Here is a 16,803-nt window from a genome sequence, read left to right on the forward strand (position 1 = left end):
TATTAACGACAAATAATTTCGAAAATGCTATTTTAATTTAATTTAATTTTTTTTATTTCTGTTTATTAAAGAAAGACTGTAGGCCAAACCAGAAATTCGTATTTTTGCTGTTTGTTTACATTTTTTATGAGATTTGTGCCTTTAATTTGTGCGTCATTTAGCCACGCCCACGTAGCGTTCGTGAATGGTTACAGTGTGCCATCTAGTAACAGTAGTGTGGCAACGCAGCCGTAGAAACCATTATTTTGACCCTACTGCCTTGCCGTAATCTCCCCCTCCCACTAACGTCTTCCTGGACAAACACACGTGGATTTTACTGACGCCAAGCACAAACAACAATAACATGGCAAGCCACGGGCTCACCTACGAAGGCTGCAATTTCCTCAGACAGCGTCTGGTTTTGTCCACGCTCAGTGGGAAGCGCGTTAAGATAAAAAACATCAGGTCTAAAGATGACGAGCCGGGACTCAGGGGTGAGTTTTTTACAGATTCGCTCCGCATGTGGCGTCGCAGTTAGCTCCGTGGCTAACTGGCTAGCTGTTACGCAGTTGGGAGTGTGTTCAGTCGCTGGGCGTCAGAGGAGGGAAAATGATGGGACAGTAGTTTGATAGTGACACGAGTGTGGTCGTACATTTGCCTTATGAAGTTGTGTCTTCGATAAGCGTGTCAAGGGGCGTCGAAGCAGTGATTTGGCAGTTTTGTTAGTTGTTTGAGGCGTCTTGGTGTGTCAGAATAAAGTTCACACTGTGGGTGGATTGTTTTTGAGTGCCAGACAAATTAAAAAATAAATTACCAGTTGACGTTTTTTTCAATCTCTACATATAAATTCTGTCTTCTCCAGATTTTGAGGCCAGTTTTATCAGACTGCTGGACAAGGTGACCAATGGCTCCACGATAGAGATTAACCAAACAGGTGAGTGTTACAGCGAGGGTGTGATTTCGGTGTTGCCTTTGTCACAGACTGTATTTTATGCACAGTAATGACTGTTTACTGTTAAGGTGCAACGGAGGGGAGATTTCACCAACTCATCGACAACTTTGACGCATGATTAAAATTAAGATTTTTTTTATTATGTTTTACTCCATGATTAACTTTTGCATTTAATATACATCTTCTCCCATAATATTTGTCAATTATGCCTCTCTTTAAGCTCGCAATCCAAAGGTAGAAATTATTTAAAGCTTTAAACTGTAAGGATGCTCAAATAGTGAAATTGTGGGCCTGTAGCAAGGTTTAAATAATGTCTTAAATTGACACATAATTATTATTGATTTTTAACGAATAAAATGTCTTCATTGGAAATCTTATGCGTATTTCGTTGCAGTTCTGTATTTTTCCAAATAAAGCATTTATTGCTTTTGTTTTATATCTACAGTATGTTTTATGTGATTTTAATACAGCATATATGTGGATGTAAAGTGGATTACACTTAATAATTTGTGTGTTCTTGACTGTGTAGGTTAAGCTGTATTTTATTTCTTTGTTACTTTTGTTGCCTTAAGGCTTTGTAGACTTAAACCTGGAGTTTTGTATGTTAGGTATATTAGCTTTATGTGTAATGAAATGTGCTGTATAAATTTGTACCTTAGCAAATATTGCCATTCACTGTCTTTCTTAGGTACCGTTTTAGTTTACCAGCCTGGGTTGTTGTATGGAGGCACTGTGGAACATGACTGTAACCCGCAACGCTCAGTTGGGTACTATCTGGAGGCCCTCCTCATGCTGGGTCCTTTCATGAAGTCCCCTCTGAAGGCCACTCTGAGGGGAGTTACCAATGACCTCACTGACCCAACGGTAAGCTCATAAATATGTTCACCTTCCAACTTTTGTTCTGCATTTTTCTCTCCTGATTTAGTTGCAACTCATCCACCTCATGATCGCACTGGGTGGAGCTGAGCCGTGCATCTGCAAAGAAATGAACTGCGTGTTTTGTGGTGGAGTACACACCTCCCATTTCCATATGGACACTGCCCTCTAGTGCACACTTGATGATGAGCACGTTATACGTCAGTTAGGATCAACAGTGTTTCACATAAGAATTGGTGTGCGCACAGTTTGTGTACACATATTTTCAGAAGTTGATGTCACTGGGGTTCATGTTTTTGTGATAATTTAGACACTCATGTGTTGACTTGAGGCAGTTGTGTAACATGCAACTGCTCTCTGGTTTCCCTCTTGTAACACCCTTTTTTGCCACATCCTTTGCACAGAAGCCAGTCTCTGTATCGTTCTCTTCAACCCTTTTCTTTAAGGTGCATTGTTTCAAATTAGATATTGTCAACATATCATACAAAAAAGGAAGCCTTGCGAAGTATGAATTGAGGACATTGGAGAGAGGTGTTGTCATGGAAACTGAACAGCGTCTGTCTGTTGTTGTGATGAGACTGGGTTTATTCTAGGGTTCTGGAAGGTAGTTTTCAACTCTCTGCACAAGAGTGTGCGTCAGGATTCAATCTCACTGTTCCTTGCCAGGTCGATCTGCTGAAGTCCACAGCCCTCCCAGTGATGAAGAAGTTTGGGATCGATGGAGAAGGCTTTGACATCAAGGTGAGGACCTCATGGTATTCTGTTTTTGTAGAGATGCATTCAAACCCAGGGATAGATAAGGAAACCATGCATGTCATCTTATATCTTAATCTGTCTCTTGTGTTACCCCCTCAGGTGGCGAAGAGAGGAATGGCACCTGGTGGGGGTGGAGAAGTAGTGTTTACATGTCCTGTCCGCAAAACCGTCAGGCCCGTCCAACTGACTGACCCTGGCAAGATCAAGAGGATCAGGGGAGTGGCGTATCCTTTTTAGACTTGCATTTTATTTCACCTTAAGCAAAATGAAAGTGATAGAAATACAGAAACGCCTCTTTACATTTTAGCCCTGGTAGCTTTTATGTGCTCATTTTAGTTTGATGAGTCATTTTTTTGTAATAATAAAGAGATCAGTTCTGCACAATTATAAGTCCGGCCTAGTTACAATTACATCAACATGACACAACTGATGTGTTATTAGTATTTAAAAAAAAAACCCAAAAGGCCAGAGTAGCTTATGTTGAATCAATTCACGAATCATTTGTTTAAACTTTAGCTCAGTATCTAGTTATAAATGAGCACAATGTTGCTGATGAAGTGAAGTTTACACATTACTGGTAATATGAGTTGTAGGAAGCCATCATGATTTTACACTTGTTACAATATACTAGCTACTAGCTTGATTTTGGTGTAATTTCTACATCACAAAGTGGGAACACAAACACACACTTTTGAATGGCGTGTCCTTGACATTTCAAACACAGATATTCAGTGCGAGTTTCTCCTCAGATGGGCAACAGGATTGTGGAGTCAGCCAGAGGCATCCTCAACCAGTTTCTTCCAGATATCTATATCTATACTGACCACATGAAAGGAGCCAACTCTGGAAAGTGGGTATCTTTGCTTACATTTATAAGCTGCTAAGCTTTACAGGGGTTTTCTATGTGTTTTTAACTCTCAACCCTTATTTGTGGAAACAGACTAAATCATTGTACTTGGTCAACCCCCCAGGTCTCCAGGGTTTGGTCTGACACTGGTAGCAGAGACGCTCAATGGCTGTTTCCTCAGTGCAGAGATGTCATCCACGCCACAGGGGCAGGGAGACCCCATACTGCCAGAAGACCTTGGCAGAAATTGCGCAAAACTGCTTTTGGAGGAGATATATCGGGTAAATGCACACATGCACATTTATTACTGTGTAAAGGCTCTTGATGCCTGGCTGTATATAAAGGTATAACAGGCGTGTGTGTGTGTGTGCGTGTGCGTGTGTGTAAAGTAAGCCTGTGAATAAAAATAATGATATTATTAAACAAGGACGGATCCGAACTGCGACTGAAAAAATGGTTAGATATGCCAACAGGATTTCTTTGTGCAAACAGGACAGAGCTTGAACATCACTGCTTCAATCCTGGGGGTGCATGCAAGTATAAAAAAAACATCTTTCTTTGAGCATTTAACAAATACAAATATTTACTGCATTTAAGTAAATATTTCAGTTTTTGACTTGGAGGGGAGCTGACGTTTGCTGCTTTCAGGTATTTCTAGATGTATTACCTGCAGCATTAGACAACAATTTATTTCTTGCACATTTCCAAAGTGAGAGATATGCACATTTAAGTGCTTGAAAAAACAGCTGCTAGTTTACTGCTCACTGATGTTAAATATTTCACAATCGTATAGATGATTGTGAAATATGTATCAGGATGTCACAGCAGATTAAATTGTGAACTTCAGCTCAGACTTTAAAGCTTCCACAGTTATACGGCACAGTTGAATACTTTGGTTAACTAAAGCTTCTTAAGCTGTCATGTCAAGTCTTCTCTGACTTCGGGACCTGTGTGAAGGTAGGGAACTCGCACACAATTCAGAATATTGCACAAATAATACTGTTACGACATGTGTTACATGGACATGTTTGCAGGAAGCCAAAGCAAAATACACATAGACATGACTTCTCCTAATGACAGAATACTGTCAGCATAACAGACTGTTAAATCTGGCAATGTCTGAATAATGCAGGTAACTGAAAGCGCTTTAATCAACTAGCTGATCTAAAGGGAACTGCCATTCAAAATAACAAGCCTATCCTGTTTTATTTGCATATCACAAGCAGGCAAAGCTGATTTCTGTCCGTCTTCATCAAGTCTGCTAGTAGTTGACTGAAAACATTACCATAAGGACTCTGCTGTATATATGTGCTTCCATTTGCTCCATCACAAGCAACTCTTAACATCGTTTATGGTGAGCTGTCACAGTTTTATGAGACACTCATATGTGAGCTTTAACAGTGAAACATCAGATGTTGACAACATGAAATGGAAGAAAGGGCGTGAGTGATTTGGATTTGCAAATTTTTGCATCAAACAGCCCACACCAGGCAGTGTGAAGTCTGTAAAAACTCCTCTCAGAAGGAAAGTTGCAGCATACATGCGCACAGTGTGTGTGTGTACACTTGTGAGCACAGCTGTTCCTAGAAATTGCCCTTAGCTGGAATGCATTGTTGTTCTTGTGCATATAGCCCCATCCTATTTTGTCTTTGTGTACACACAATAAAGCTTGAAATCATGAATAGTGAATGTTGTAGAATATTGATATATTTATTGCAGTTGTAAAACCAACACCATTCTTTTTAGATATAAGCCAGAGCACGTGTCACTGAGTTTATTGATATAGATTTTCTATTGCAAAGAATACAGCATTATAGTTACAAAGTTGAACTCATTCATGATTCCACTTTTTGTTAGTTTTTTTACTGTGCTGGGAACTCTCTTATCACTTAAAGTAAATATGGGCTTGAAACAATGTTGGAAAAGCTGCTGCTGCTTAAATAAAACTCCTGAATTCTTGGGGAATACCTGAGATACACTGTCAGCACACATTAGGCAACAATGAGATTGCACTTGTTTTCCTGCATTCCCTGGTAATAAACCTCGCCTGCATTTCAACTGAAAGAAACTTGTTTGTGGACAGACTTGCAATGTGGAGAGCAGCTTTTGTTTAGGTAGATTTTAGAGCACTTGATTGCATTTTCTACTTTTAATTAGGACATTATGTTTAAAAAAAAAAAAAAAAAAAAAAAGTAATCATGAAAGCCTTCATTTTTATTTTTTTGTGGAGGAGCAGTCGGCCTGTGTCAACTGAGGAAAAACATTTGAGAGACATCTGAAATGAAATCAAATTAGATTTTTAAGTTAAACTAGACTGAAGACCAAGAAAATGGCAAAATTAAGTTTGTACATTCAGATCTACAGTAGCCTCAAAGGGTTCTGCCTTAATATCAAGTAATTACCTCCCTCAATATGTAAAAAGTGTAATGTAATGTAGTATAATCAGTCATTCCTTCAATTTTAAAATGTATTAACAAGAAAAAAAATGGTGCAGTATGGGGTCCAATAAGCCATTATTACAACGGAGTATATAAATATTTGTGGTTTCAGAGTGCAGTGGGTCACACATTTGACAAACAAGCGAAAACTTTCCTGGGAAGAGAGGCAGATTCTTTGGGGAAGGTATCAGCCCAAAACGTTTAATATGCGAAGCTTCCGTAGTAGTAGCAGTGTTTACAAATAATATTTCATAATATGGATCAGGATTGTGATTGTACTGTTTATAATTGTACATTTACATATTGCCCCAGTTTCTTTCAACCTTACAGCTCATGTCCAATGACAGGATTTGCGCTCATAAATTGTTTAATTCTTCGAATACGCGAGCCGATTGGGTAACGTGTCAGCTGAATAGGCTGTGTTCAAACAGATTTAATCGATTAGAAATTCCTGATGGTTGTGACCACAGAAATCCAAAAAGTGAGACTTTTATTCATTTAGTTATCTCTGTGTGTGTTGAAAGGTTTGCTGTGTGTAAACCGTCACGTCGCATAGCCACACAGAGGGAAAAAGCCATTTCACCAGAATACGTACAATGGGAGTCTGTGAATCATGCTTGCCTCCACATGGTTCTGCCTCTCTGGCCTCTCTCATAGGAGCCATGTGAGTCAAGTTAGCTGATCAGGGTAGTGCTGATTATCTCTGAAAGGGGAATATTGTTGGCTACATCTTCTTAATTCCAGGCAACAGAGTGCAGAGCTAATATCTCTCATTAGCTTCCTTGGAGGGTGGTGGGTTAACAGGGGCCTTCTGCTTTAAGTTGCTTGGCTTTTTAAAAGCTTTAACTGCTGCTGGAAGAACGGGTAGATCATTTGAATAACTGCTATGTGTTATACCGAACTGTAGCAGGAGGACAGAGTGATTGCTAGAGCTGAGAAGCAAAAAGAAAACTCTGGAGTTAAAAGGATTTAATTTTATTTTGGGGGGCTGGAAAACTTTGTTTTTGAAATCTGAGGAAAATCAAAGGGCGCAGGTGCCCTGTATGTTTGGCTCTGTTTGTTTTATGGTTAATCAGTACAGTCTTCTAGTTGTAAACCAGTTACTCCATGGACATTTTGTTTTTGGAAGCAGCATCTACACAGGAGCTGACGTAAGTGGTGCACTCTTTCAATTTTTACTCTTTTTTTTTTTTTTCATCATGGAATAAATTTTTGCATAATACTTTGCAGAACGCACCACACTTGTGTTTGCTATTTGCATTGTTTTCCAAAAAGGAGTTACAAAAAGAGATTAACTGTATTGGTGATCATGGAACAGGTTTGTGGAGAAAGTGTCCATTATTTTTCATTTAATGCTAATGAATTCATAAGCTTGCTTAGGAAACACTATGTTCCTCACCTGTTGGGCAACTTGTGAAAAAAAAAAAAAATATATCTATATTACCTAATCTATCATTTCTAATGAATTTAAATTAATATGTGTTATATAGACCTACAGGTTCAGGTCAAATATATCTGTGGATGCTTAGAAGTTAACCCTCAATTATTTGCTTTACTGTCTGTTTTTGGGCGGCTGGGAAAGGGATTAACTTTCATTCAAAGGAATTAAGGGACTTTTCCATTAGGCCTTGTGGTTGGCTGATGGCCTCTGGAGACGGTCTCTGGAAGGCAGGGCCTGAAACTGGTGGTTAGAAATGGTGCTGTTGTGTCATGTTTCTTAGTTTGTTCAGAAACCGTTTTAGGTTTCTTTTCCTGTTTGGTCCAGAGCAGCTCTGAGAAGAGTAAAGTGTAAAATAGCTTTTCAGAGGGGATAAGATGAGATGCAGTAGCAGAGCGGACAGGACAGGGTTAAATGTTACATAGACTAACAACGGTAAACCTCTAACAACAAGTCATTGTTGTAATGTGTTTCACCTAATAAATGATGAAAACGTCACCATGGTTTCCATGATGTGATTACGTAATTGAATCAAAATTCTGCTGACGAGCTGTCTTGATGCCATAATTGGGCATGACTGAGCTACACAAGTACGTTGTTAGAACGGATCAGGTTAATGCTGCATATCGCATGTCAAGAAATGAGTAAAACTACCAGTGGACAACCATTTTAAAGGTCAGACTATAAAATGTTCTTGGGTGTGTCCAGTTGTGCACTGCACACAGTGGGAAATCACACACTGAGCTTTTTTAGAGCAATAGCATGTGCTCTCTTGGATATTGAGTGGATCATCTGTCTAAATATTTAACATGTAGATGGAATTGGGAGTGTTAGTGTCATTTGAGAAAATGGTAGGAAGATGACTGGAAAGTCGACTATAATACATTTATGTGTGCAAGAAAGAAGAAAAAAACACGTTAGTGACAACTTGCCAAACAGTTTCAAGATTTTAATTATATTTAATTGGAAAAAAGTTGTTTTTTTTTTTTAATGAAAAGTTAGTCAAACAAATCTACACAGCTTTCACTCTACAATCCCACTGTCAAGAAGTTGATTTCTCTGAACGTTTCCACCTCCCTGACGCATTTCAGTGTTGTTTTTGGTTGCTGACACACGACCCCCGCCCTCCTGTCTCCCTCTGTTTTAGGGTGGCTGCGTGGATTCATCCAATCAGAGCTTGGCGCTGCTCTTGATGACCCTTGGCCAACAGGACGTGTCGAAGGTTCTCCTGGGACCCCTCTCCCCATACACGTAAGACCCATTCAAAAATTAAATGTACAGATGGCAAATGAGGAACCCGCTCAATCCCACGTTTAGTTATTCTTCTACTAGTCCTCTTTTGGCAGATGACAATATCCCAAAGTTCACATCAAGTGCATCAAATGCCAAAATAAGAAGCTGAATAATACTCTGTACAGCTGGATCGTCAGAGAGGAGGGGAAAAAAGTCTGCATTTCTTAAATGAGCACAAAATGAATCCATTTCCACTGAAATTTAACCCACTCCACTAAAGATTCAGGGTTTCTGGTAAGAGCACTCTGATGGTGGCATGCAACCACAAGGGTTTGTTTACTCAGTGTCCAATTTTAATTTGATTACTTTGAGTAACATGTGCGATCAGATCAAACTGTTCAGATTCACATGGCTTTGCAGGGATTTTTTTTAATAGGCTCATAATGGGTGGCACTTAAGATAATGTAAACTTTTGCTAAACTACATTTTTGTAGTTTATAATAATTTAATAAATACTGTGAAATATTTGATAAAGTCTAATAAGTCTTGTTTTTGTTACCCTGCTTCTACTTCTAACCTCTTTGGGTGTGCTGCATTTTAAATGCATGATTTGTGTGTGTTTGATTACTTGCAAACAACCCAAATAAAATAAATAAAAGTACAGCAGTATAAAAATAGCTGAGCACTAACCTTGTTCCAGATGTCCGTCTTCTTGAATGAGGAGCGAACTATGAACTGTCCATTTTCAGTTATCATGGTACCGGTGCTGTGTCCCTCTCAAGTACAGTACTATGATAACTGAAGATTGGCAGTGCCATCACAATACACTCTTCCTGTTATTCAGGTAACACTACATCAGTTTTGGATAATTCCTGTCAAGGTTTACAGTTTTAAAAACAAAAACATGCACCTGTTAAGTTTTTAGCTTTAAAAAACTTTGTATGAGAAAATCGAGGGCTAATGGTCTTTATTAACATGAAACTCTCTCCTTTCTCTGTCTATACAGGATTGAATTCCTCCGACACATCAGAGATTTCTTCCAGATTATGTTCAAGATTGAGGTCCAGAAGCCTTTAGAAGACGAACGGAAAGGGGGCGATAAGGTCCTGATGACCTGTGTAGGTGTTGGATACAGCAACATTAGCAAAACCTTGAAATAAATTATTTTTTCATAAATGTTCTCATTTTGTTTTTATTAAATGTTAAAGTTATGACATTAGTTATTTGTGTGTATAAAAGAAAAGTGAAGTTAACAGATATCAGTCAGACATTTAAGTGCTATTATTGATCCATTAATAACAGCTTCTTTTTTTTTTTTAAATGTAAATCATCCAGTCTCAAAAAAAACAAACATTCTCACCCTAACCTTTAAAAAATTCATGAGAATTAGTTACATTTCCTAACTAGTTCAATTATATCAGTATGAAGTTATTCTTTAGATAAGTAGCTGGTCGCGCTGTCAGGTACAGGTCATCACATCTGCTGTGATGTAAAGCTGAACGACCCAACAACGGAGCTGGGAGGAGTTATTCTTCTTGGCCACACAGACACTTCAGTGTTTTTCCATAATCACCGGACACTTCAGACTACACAAGGATGGGGAGAGAGAAAATAAATTAATTGGTTGTTTGTGACGCACACCACAATAAACAATAGTTAACATTTAAACATGTTTATGTTGAGTCTAATGTTATAAATTCATAACATAACTCCTGTTTATACTGACCTCTAGCTGACTGTAGAGGGAACATCCAAACAGCTTTTTGTACTCTACTTTGATGTCTATCAAATCGATCTCTGAGCGACTGACGAATATCCTGGTCAGAGTGGACTCGGTGGTCCCTGCACCCTGGACAAAGTATAATTTGGAAAACAAAGGCATTTGTCCTTTAAGCCAAGGGCTTCAAACTCTGGCTAGACATGGTATGGCATGCGTTAATTTCATATTGTTTCACATAGAAAAATGGTCTCAACAAGATACAATGCAGGCTACCTTACAGGTAAGAACCTGTTTTACAACTTCTGACAGAATGGCATATTTAATTAAAATAAATTCTAATAAAAATGAAGGTTAAAATTTGTTCTTATTTTAGTCTGACATGGGCATGGACTCAAAGATGTAGTTTGTTACTATGCAGACTTCTGGTATTATGTTGCGTATGCAGTTATGCTGCACTAGTGCGTTCGGTGTGCACAGACAGACATGCTACGCAGATAGTTATGACCAGATTTCCCATAATTTATAAACATTTATATGCAGGCCAGATTCAAATCTGCAAAGAGCCACATTTGGCTTGCAGGCCTTTTACACATGTGAAGATGCGGGGGGTTGTTTGTTATTTATTTTGCAATACTACTGTCAATAGTTAGCCTATGCTTTCTTATTCAGACTGTTGACACATTTCAGCCAGTGTTGGCTGTGCTGGTCAAGTCACTAACAATAAAATGTGGTCAGCATTCCTTTCCACATCACTGGTGACCAATACAGTCTGCTGTGACTGAAAGAGTATGTTGCAACCATACAGAATGTGAATTTTGCTGGGCAGACATTTCTGGTGTGCATAGAGGTTTAGAAAGGCCCTTATGACACAGATGGACAAACTGACCAGTTGCACAACTCACCTTCATGCTCTTGAAAAGCCTCTCAGCGAGGTATGCTGGGACGTTCTGCACACACTTAACTAAAAGAAATGAGTTAATATATTAATTTGAAGTGCTCAGATGAGGAAGACATGGCGATAAAAACGAGCCAGTGATGTAACATTTTGCTCACCGACAGCCACAAGTAGTTTCTCCAGGTTTCCAGACATCTCGCTCTTAATGCTCTCCTGCAGAGTCTTCTTGCTAATATTCTTGTACTCAATCAGAGCTGCCAAAATACATTGAGCTGAGATTAGTTTTCTCATATTGAACTTGTAATACACTTTTATTTTTGCCAATTTGGCAGCGGTTCTCAGTGGGATGTGTATCTGCTGGTAGGTCCATCATAGCCCATTTTCATGATTCAGTTTAAAACGAGCTTTGGTGGAGCTCCTCGGTTCATTGCCTGTCATAATAAGCAATTTCTTTAAGCCAGCTTTCTTCTGAGCAACAGTGCCATTTTAAAAGAAGGTTTAAACTGGCTGGATCTGCTATGGTGACAGCAAGAGGTGTGTACCTTAGATCAGCGGCCCCCCAACCTTTTTTGCGCCACGGACCGGTTTATGTCCGACAATATTTTTACGGACACATAACACACGGGAAAAGACCCAGGGAAACTGAGTTAATGATTATTAAAAAAAAATAATGATGAAAACCGATAAAAACCCTGAAAACCATAAATTTCACACCCGAGGCTCAACTCTCGCGGCCCGGTACCGGTCCGAGTCCCAGGGATTGGGGACCGCTGCCTTAGATTGCCCTGAATGGATAAGAATATCCCCTCTCACTGGCATAATACAAAGCCAAGAGTTAGAAAAAAGTGTCTGAAACAAACAATTTAGAGCGACCAATAGCAGAAAATTTTAAAAAGCATAATAAGTTCACTTCAACAGCCCACAGAAGAATAATGACTTTGCTTATTGCACCATCATGAGATTGCGTCTTTGGGTTTTTGTGTCTTGAACTCTATCGATAGATACTGTCTGAACTATTGGAGTCTATCTATGTTTTTGATCAGGTGTCAGTGGGAATAAATCCTGATAAAATGCCTTTTAGTGTCACCATGGCATTTGACTAAAAACCTACTAATCAAATACGCTTCCATCAGCCGTAGCTTTCTTAGTTATAAATAGCATACTTGCACTGTCATGGTGATCATATTAGCATGTTGCTCTTCCTAAACAGCCTCAGAGTTGCAAACTCTCAGTACTATTTCTAAGATGCTATTTATCCACAGGATGAATGATAGGTCGGAGATCTACCCACTTTGCCGGAGCTGGGGAACACTTCTGTGGCACAGGATGTCAATAAACTTCCCCTCATCGGTTCCCCACTTCTTCTCTCCTGCTTCATACAAGGCCTGCATGGATTCAGAAGAAGTATGAGTACAATATTGTTGGACTAAACTAAAAAAGAAAGACACAAACACACAGAGTTAAAGTTCAACGCAAGCATACTAGATCAACTGAATCCAACATGAGAGAATTTCAACATGCTTTCAACATAGGTGCAGGTTGAGACTTGCATCACCCAGCGAGGTGCGTTAGCTGAGATGAGTGATGCCACCAAACTCTGAATGAATTAACCTAAAAAAAGTTACCTCAGTTTGAAAAGCAAGGGTTCATACACAAATGAACCAAACGTGAAAAAGCATACCTTAGCGTCAGCTTTTGCTTTGGCAGCATCGACGTTGGTGGTCTCATCTCTCTTCCCCTGTGAGGGAGGACGGGTTTGTGAGTCGAAGAAAAAAAAATGAAACTTTGAAATAGGCTATAATGATATCCTCACAATTCAATATTCTAAATAAACACTGTAACTTAATAATCGAGACCTCACCAAAGAGCTACAAGTCGTCTTCTGCTTTTCTCAACAATTTAGCTCTTGAAATTATTTACAATGGAGCAATTCATTTAGCTCACACAGGACATTATTTTTATTTGCTGCATTTTTTCCTACAATCAGTATTTGGATATGAAGGAATCAAGGTGCTTTAAAAGTACATTTCTAAAACATAAACGCTGACTGCACACCTGCTGACTGCAGCGAATTTCAATGTGGGTGTGGTTCTTATTGTTGGGAATGTTATGTCATCTGCTGTAATTTCATGTGCTATACCTCGGCCAAGATCAGCAGTGCTTTTCCATAATCTCCAGATACCTCCGACTGCAGGTCTTGAATCATCGATCTTCCCGTTTCTCCAATGAGACGGCGCAATACATGAAAATTTCACAATACCGCAGTACATCACAAACAGCTGCCACCTCATTTATGATTTCAGTTTCATCAGATATATTTGAAATACTGTGTGTTAAAATGTCCTACTTGCTAGGTATGCTTCAGACAGTTCTCGGATCTGCTTGTTGGATCTCGAAGCAAATATTTCTGTCAGAGTACTTTCTGTGGTCCCCGCACCCTGTATGCACAAGGATATACAAATGAATAAATAAATGATAATGTCACAACAATACAGTTTAATACATGTAACACTGAAGATCAAGCTCTTATCAACCCGATGTTGACATGTGCTATATAAATAAAAAAAATATATTGAACTGTTAAAGTCCAAACCATAAGTATAGCAAAATTAGATTAGATTAGGGTTTATTGTCTACTTAGAAGAAATTTCCTTGGACAAGCCAGTGGAACATATCATGTAAGATAACACACACACACACACACACAAGCACCAAACACTTATTTACAACTTCACCTATTACCAAACAATAATTTGACTGATAATGGCACTAGAGAAAATTTAAACCTTTTAAACTTACAGATTGGTACCCTGAACCTTGTTCCTGAGGGCATCTATTCATCCTCATTATAAAGGATGTAATTTTTTCCTTAATTTTCAGACCGTGTTTTACACCGACTCTTCAAATATCTTCAGGGGGAAGATGAAGAGAGCATCCCAGTTATCAGCCCTTTAAATCAAATGTTGAATTTGGGATCTGAGCTTGACTGAAAGGTTGACAAACCAGTAACACCATAACGTATATTAGATTCAATAGTTGCCCTATGGAAGAGTAACACAATATTTATCCACTCCATGGACACTAAGCCTTCTTAAAGCACTGACTAATTTGTGAGCACACATGCTCCACATGATGAAGCCACTGTAACTGACAATCAAAGTGAACCCCTTAAAAGTTGTCACTTGTTCAGCCTTTTCTCCACTAATTAAAACCGGGCTGTAATCTCCAATAGATCTTCTTTCTTTAATATTCTTTACATTTCACATTATACTTAATCCAGACAAATCTTTAGTGAACGAATTATAGTGCATGTCAAATTTAGAAATTATTTTTGTAACTTTTATTTCTTCAATCACTGAGTAAATCACCTTTTAGAAAATAGTTTTAAAAACATGATTCAAATTATCTTAGTTTAACAAAGTCTTACCTTCATAGCTTTGATGACTTCATGACAGTCATAGAGAGCAGGAGGCATTACCAAGGCTACTAACAGGTCTTCAAAGTCTCCATGAGTGTCACCCTTCAGATCATCTATTAATGTCTAATTGGGAGGAAAAAAATCAAGTCCTGCTCCAATAATGAGAAACTCACTTTGGCCTTTGTCTGTGTCAACATCAAAGAAAGAAAAAGCTTTAAAATTAAACAGGCAAGTGTATTTATATACCCTTCCTGTGGCTTTCTCATAAGCCTTGGCGATGAGCTGACGCTGAGGATTGCTTCTTTGGGTCAACACATCGATCAGAGTCTTTTCTGTTGTACCTTTGAAGAAAACAACACCAAGCAAACTTTTAATTCTTTCAGTTTATTTAAAAAAAAGTGTAGAACTTTCATCAAAGTTGTCATTTTACTTTATGTCTATTATCAACCTCCTATTGTATGGTGAGGGTGAACTGAACTGGATCTCCTTTCAGCTGCTCACAAAGCAGATCACCTGCTTCTGTCTCACCATGTCGCTAGCATCCTCCTCTCTCACACCAACTCTCTGCATGTCCTCCTTCATTACATCTATGAACCTTCCTCTTTGCCTCCTTGCTGGGAGCTCCATCTTCAGCATCCTCTGCACATGTCCAAACCATCTCGGCCTTGCCTCTCTAACTTTGTCTCCAAAGATCTCAAACTGAGCTGTCCATCTGTTGTAATCTTTTCTATTTTCTTAAGAGAGTTCATCCTGGTCACTCCCAAGAAATTTTGAGCATTTTTAGTTCTGACACTTCCAGCTCAGCCTACTGTCTTTTGGACAGTGCCTCTGTCTCCAAAACATACAGCATAGCAGGTCTCACTAACGTCCTGTAAACCTCCCTTAACACTCTTGCTGCTATTTGAACTGGATAACAGATAAAGATTTCCCTAATAGTTCATCCACTCCATTTTGAACTTGAATGTATGGCAACTTTTCTTTTCGATTAATAAAGTACCTGAGTGTATATGTGAATGAGTTCACCTTGCTTTATACTTCCTACCTTTTTATACTGCAATCAAAAGGCACATTAGCACATTTGCTGAAGTGCTTTACATATCAGTCAGATATAGTAGAGCATCTACAAAAATACATCGATGATGGTAAACCATTAGCTTACCAAGGCCCTCCATGGCCTTCCTGAGAGCAGATACATCTTCATCCACGTTGAAATTTGTCTTGTCCTTCACAGTTCCTCTTGCACTGGACTGATAGACACAGATGCATGCCAATGAAAACTAATCCACAGGTAAAAACTGTACCATGTATCGTGCTATAAAAGAAGAGCAGGTTGTACTTACTGTCACAGTCAGTGAAGAGGGGTTGTCTAAGAGCAGGTCCAAGTCATCCTGAAACACAGAGATGGTGACCACCTTCATTTTCTCTTATTTTGAGCCTACACGGATACAAACAGACATCTATGTAGAAGTACTTACCCAAACAGACATTTTGGTGGTTTAAGGGAGGCGTTTTACGCTGCAGAGAAGAAAGAAAATAAACTATTAGCACCTTAATCGTGTTGTAATGTAGCTTCTTAAGAGCTGACTCATGCTTTAATGGATTTTGTTCTAGCTGCAGATCGCCATTCCATCTAATCAGGGCAGCGCTTTTATGGGCATTGATGTGGCATCACAAATAAATCTGTAGGGTACAGGGTACGATAATACAAAACTAACTAAAGTCGAGAGAACATGTGCGCAAAAGGAACTACAGAAAAGCAAACAAGTAAGATCCGAATGTGGACAAGGCAAATCTAAAGAGCAAATTTCCTTTAAAAAGAACAACAACAGCACATACAGGAAGCTGATAAAAGTTTTAAAAATGTGTTCTTTTTCGTCTTACCTAGAAACAAGGAGAAGATTGAAGTCTGAGAACGAATTTCACAAATGCGTAAAAAGTCGCCACACCTTTCAAAGGGGTTGATAAGCAACGCCCACTGTGGGCTGGCGTACCGTGCATCACAGAGTACGTCTCTCATGAACTCCTCACTCCTGCAGAGAGTCCAGTAGGCTACCATAGAAATAAAGCAAGAGAGATTATGACAGGCTCTTTGCGCAACAGCCGAACTCACTGCATTTCTGAAATATTTTGGATTCCATTTAGTAGCCACATAGAGCTTTTACTTTGATAGTAGTAGTAATAGGTGTATTTAAACACCTATTATCAGTAATTTATCAAGCTTCAAAATGAAAATACTCTTTATGCGATGTAG

General features: G+C 38.9%; 2 protein-coding genes across 2 annotated transcripts; one reads left to right on the forward strand and one right to left on the reverse strand.

The window, feature by feature from the left end:
• The first annotated feature begins 234 nt into the window (after positions 1 to 234).
• Positions 235 to 9,695, forward strand: rcl1 (RNA terminal phosphate cyclase-like 1). The gene is made up of 9 exons (XM_031758776.2): positions 235 to 473; positions 842 to 913; positions 1,620 to 1,795; positions 2,474 to 2,548; positions 2,663 to 2,787; positions 3,288 to 3,413; positions 3,535 to 3,691; positions 8,434 to 8,537; positions 9,526 to 9,695. The coding sequence occupies exons 1-9, from the start codon at positions 344 to 346 to the stop codon at positions 9,677 to 9,679; spliced, it is 1,119 nt and encodes a 372-aa protein (XP_031614636.1). The 5' UTR covers positions 235 to 343; the 3' UTR covers positions 9,680 to 9,695.
• anxa3b (annexin A3b) lies at positions 9,696 to 16,563 on the reverse strand. Its single transcript, XM_031758777.2, has 14 exons — positions 16,434 to 16,563; positions 16,028 to 16,067; positions 15,893 to 15,940; positions 15,712 to 15,799; positions 14,799 to 14,893; positions 14,562 to 14,675; positions 13,482 to 13,572; positions 13,275 to 13,354; positions 12,816 to 12,872; positions 12,426 to 12,519; positions 11,293 to 11,388; positions 11,142 to 11,200; positions 10,246 to 10,368; positions 9,696 to 10,105 (listed from the first exon to the last, which is right to left on the reverse strand). The coding sequence occupies exons 2-14, from the start codon at positions 16,037 to 16,039 to the stop codon at positions 10,046 to 10,048; spliced, it is 1,017 nt and encodes a 338-aa protein (XP_031614637.1). The 5' UTR covers positions 16,040 to 16,067; positions 16,434 to 16,563; the 3' UTR covers positions 9,696 to 10,045.
• Between the last annotated feature and the right edge of the window lie 240 nt (positions 16,564 to 16,803).

This window comes from Oreochromis aureus, linkage group 7, assembly GCF_013358895.1.
Source record: "Oreochromis aureus strain Israel breed Guangdong linkage group 7, ZZ_aureus, whole genome shotgun sequence".
Taxonomy (NCBI): Eukaryota; Metazoa; Chordata; class Actinopteri; order Cichliformes; family Cichlidae; genus Oreochromis; species Oreochromis aureus.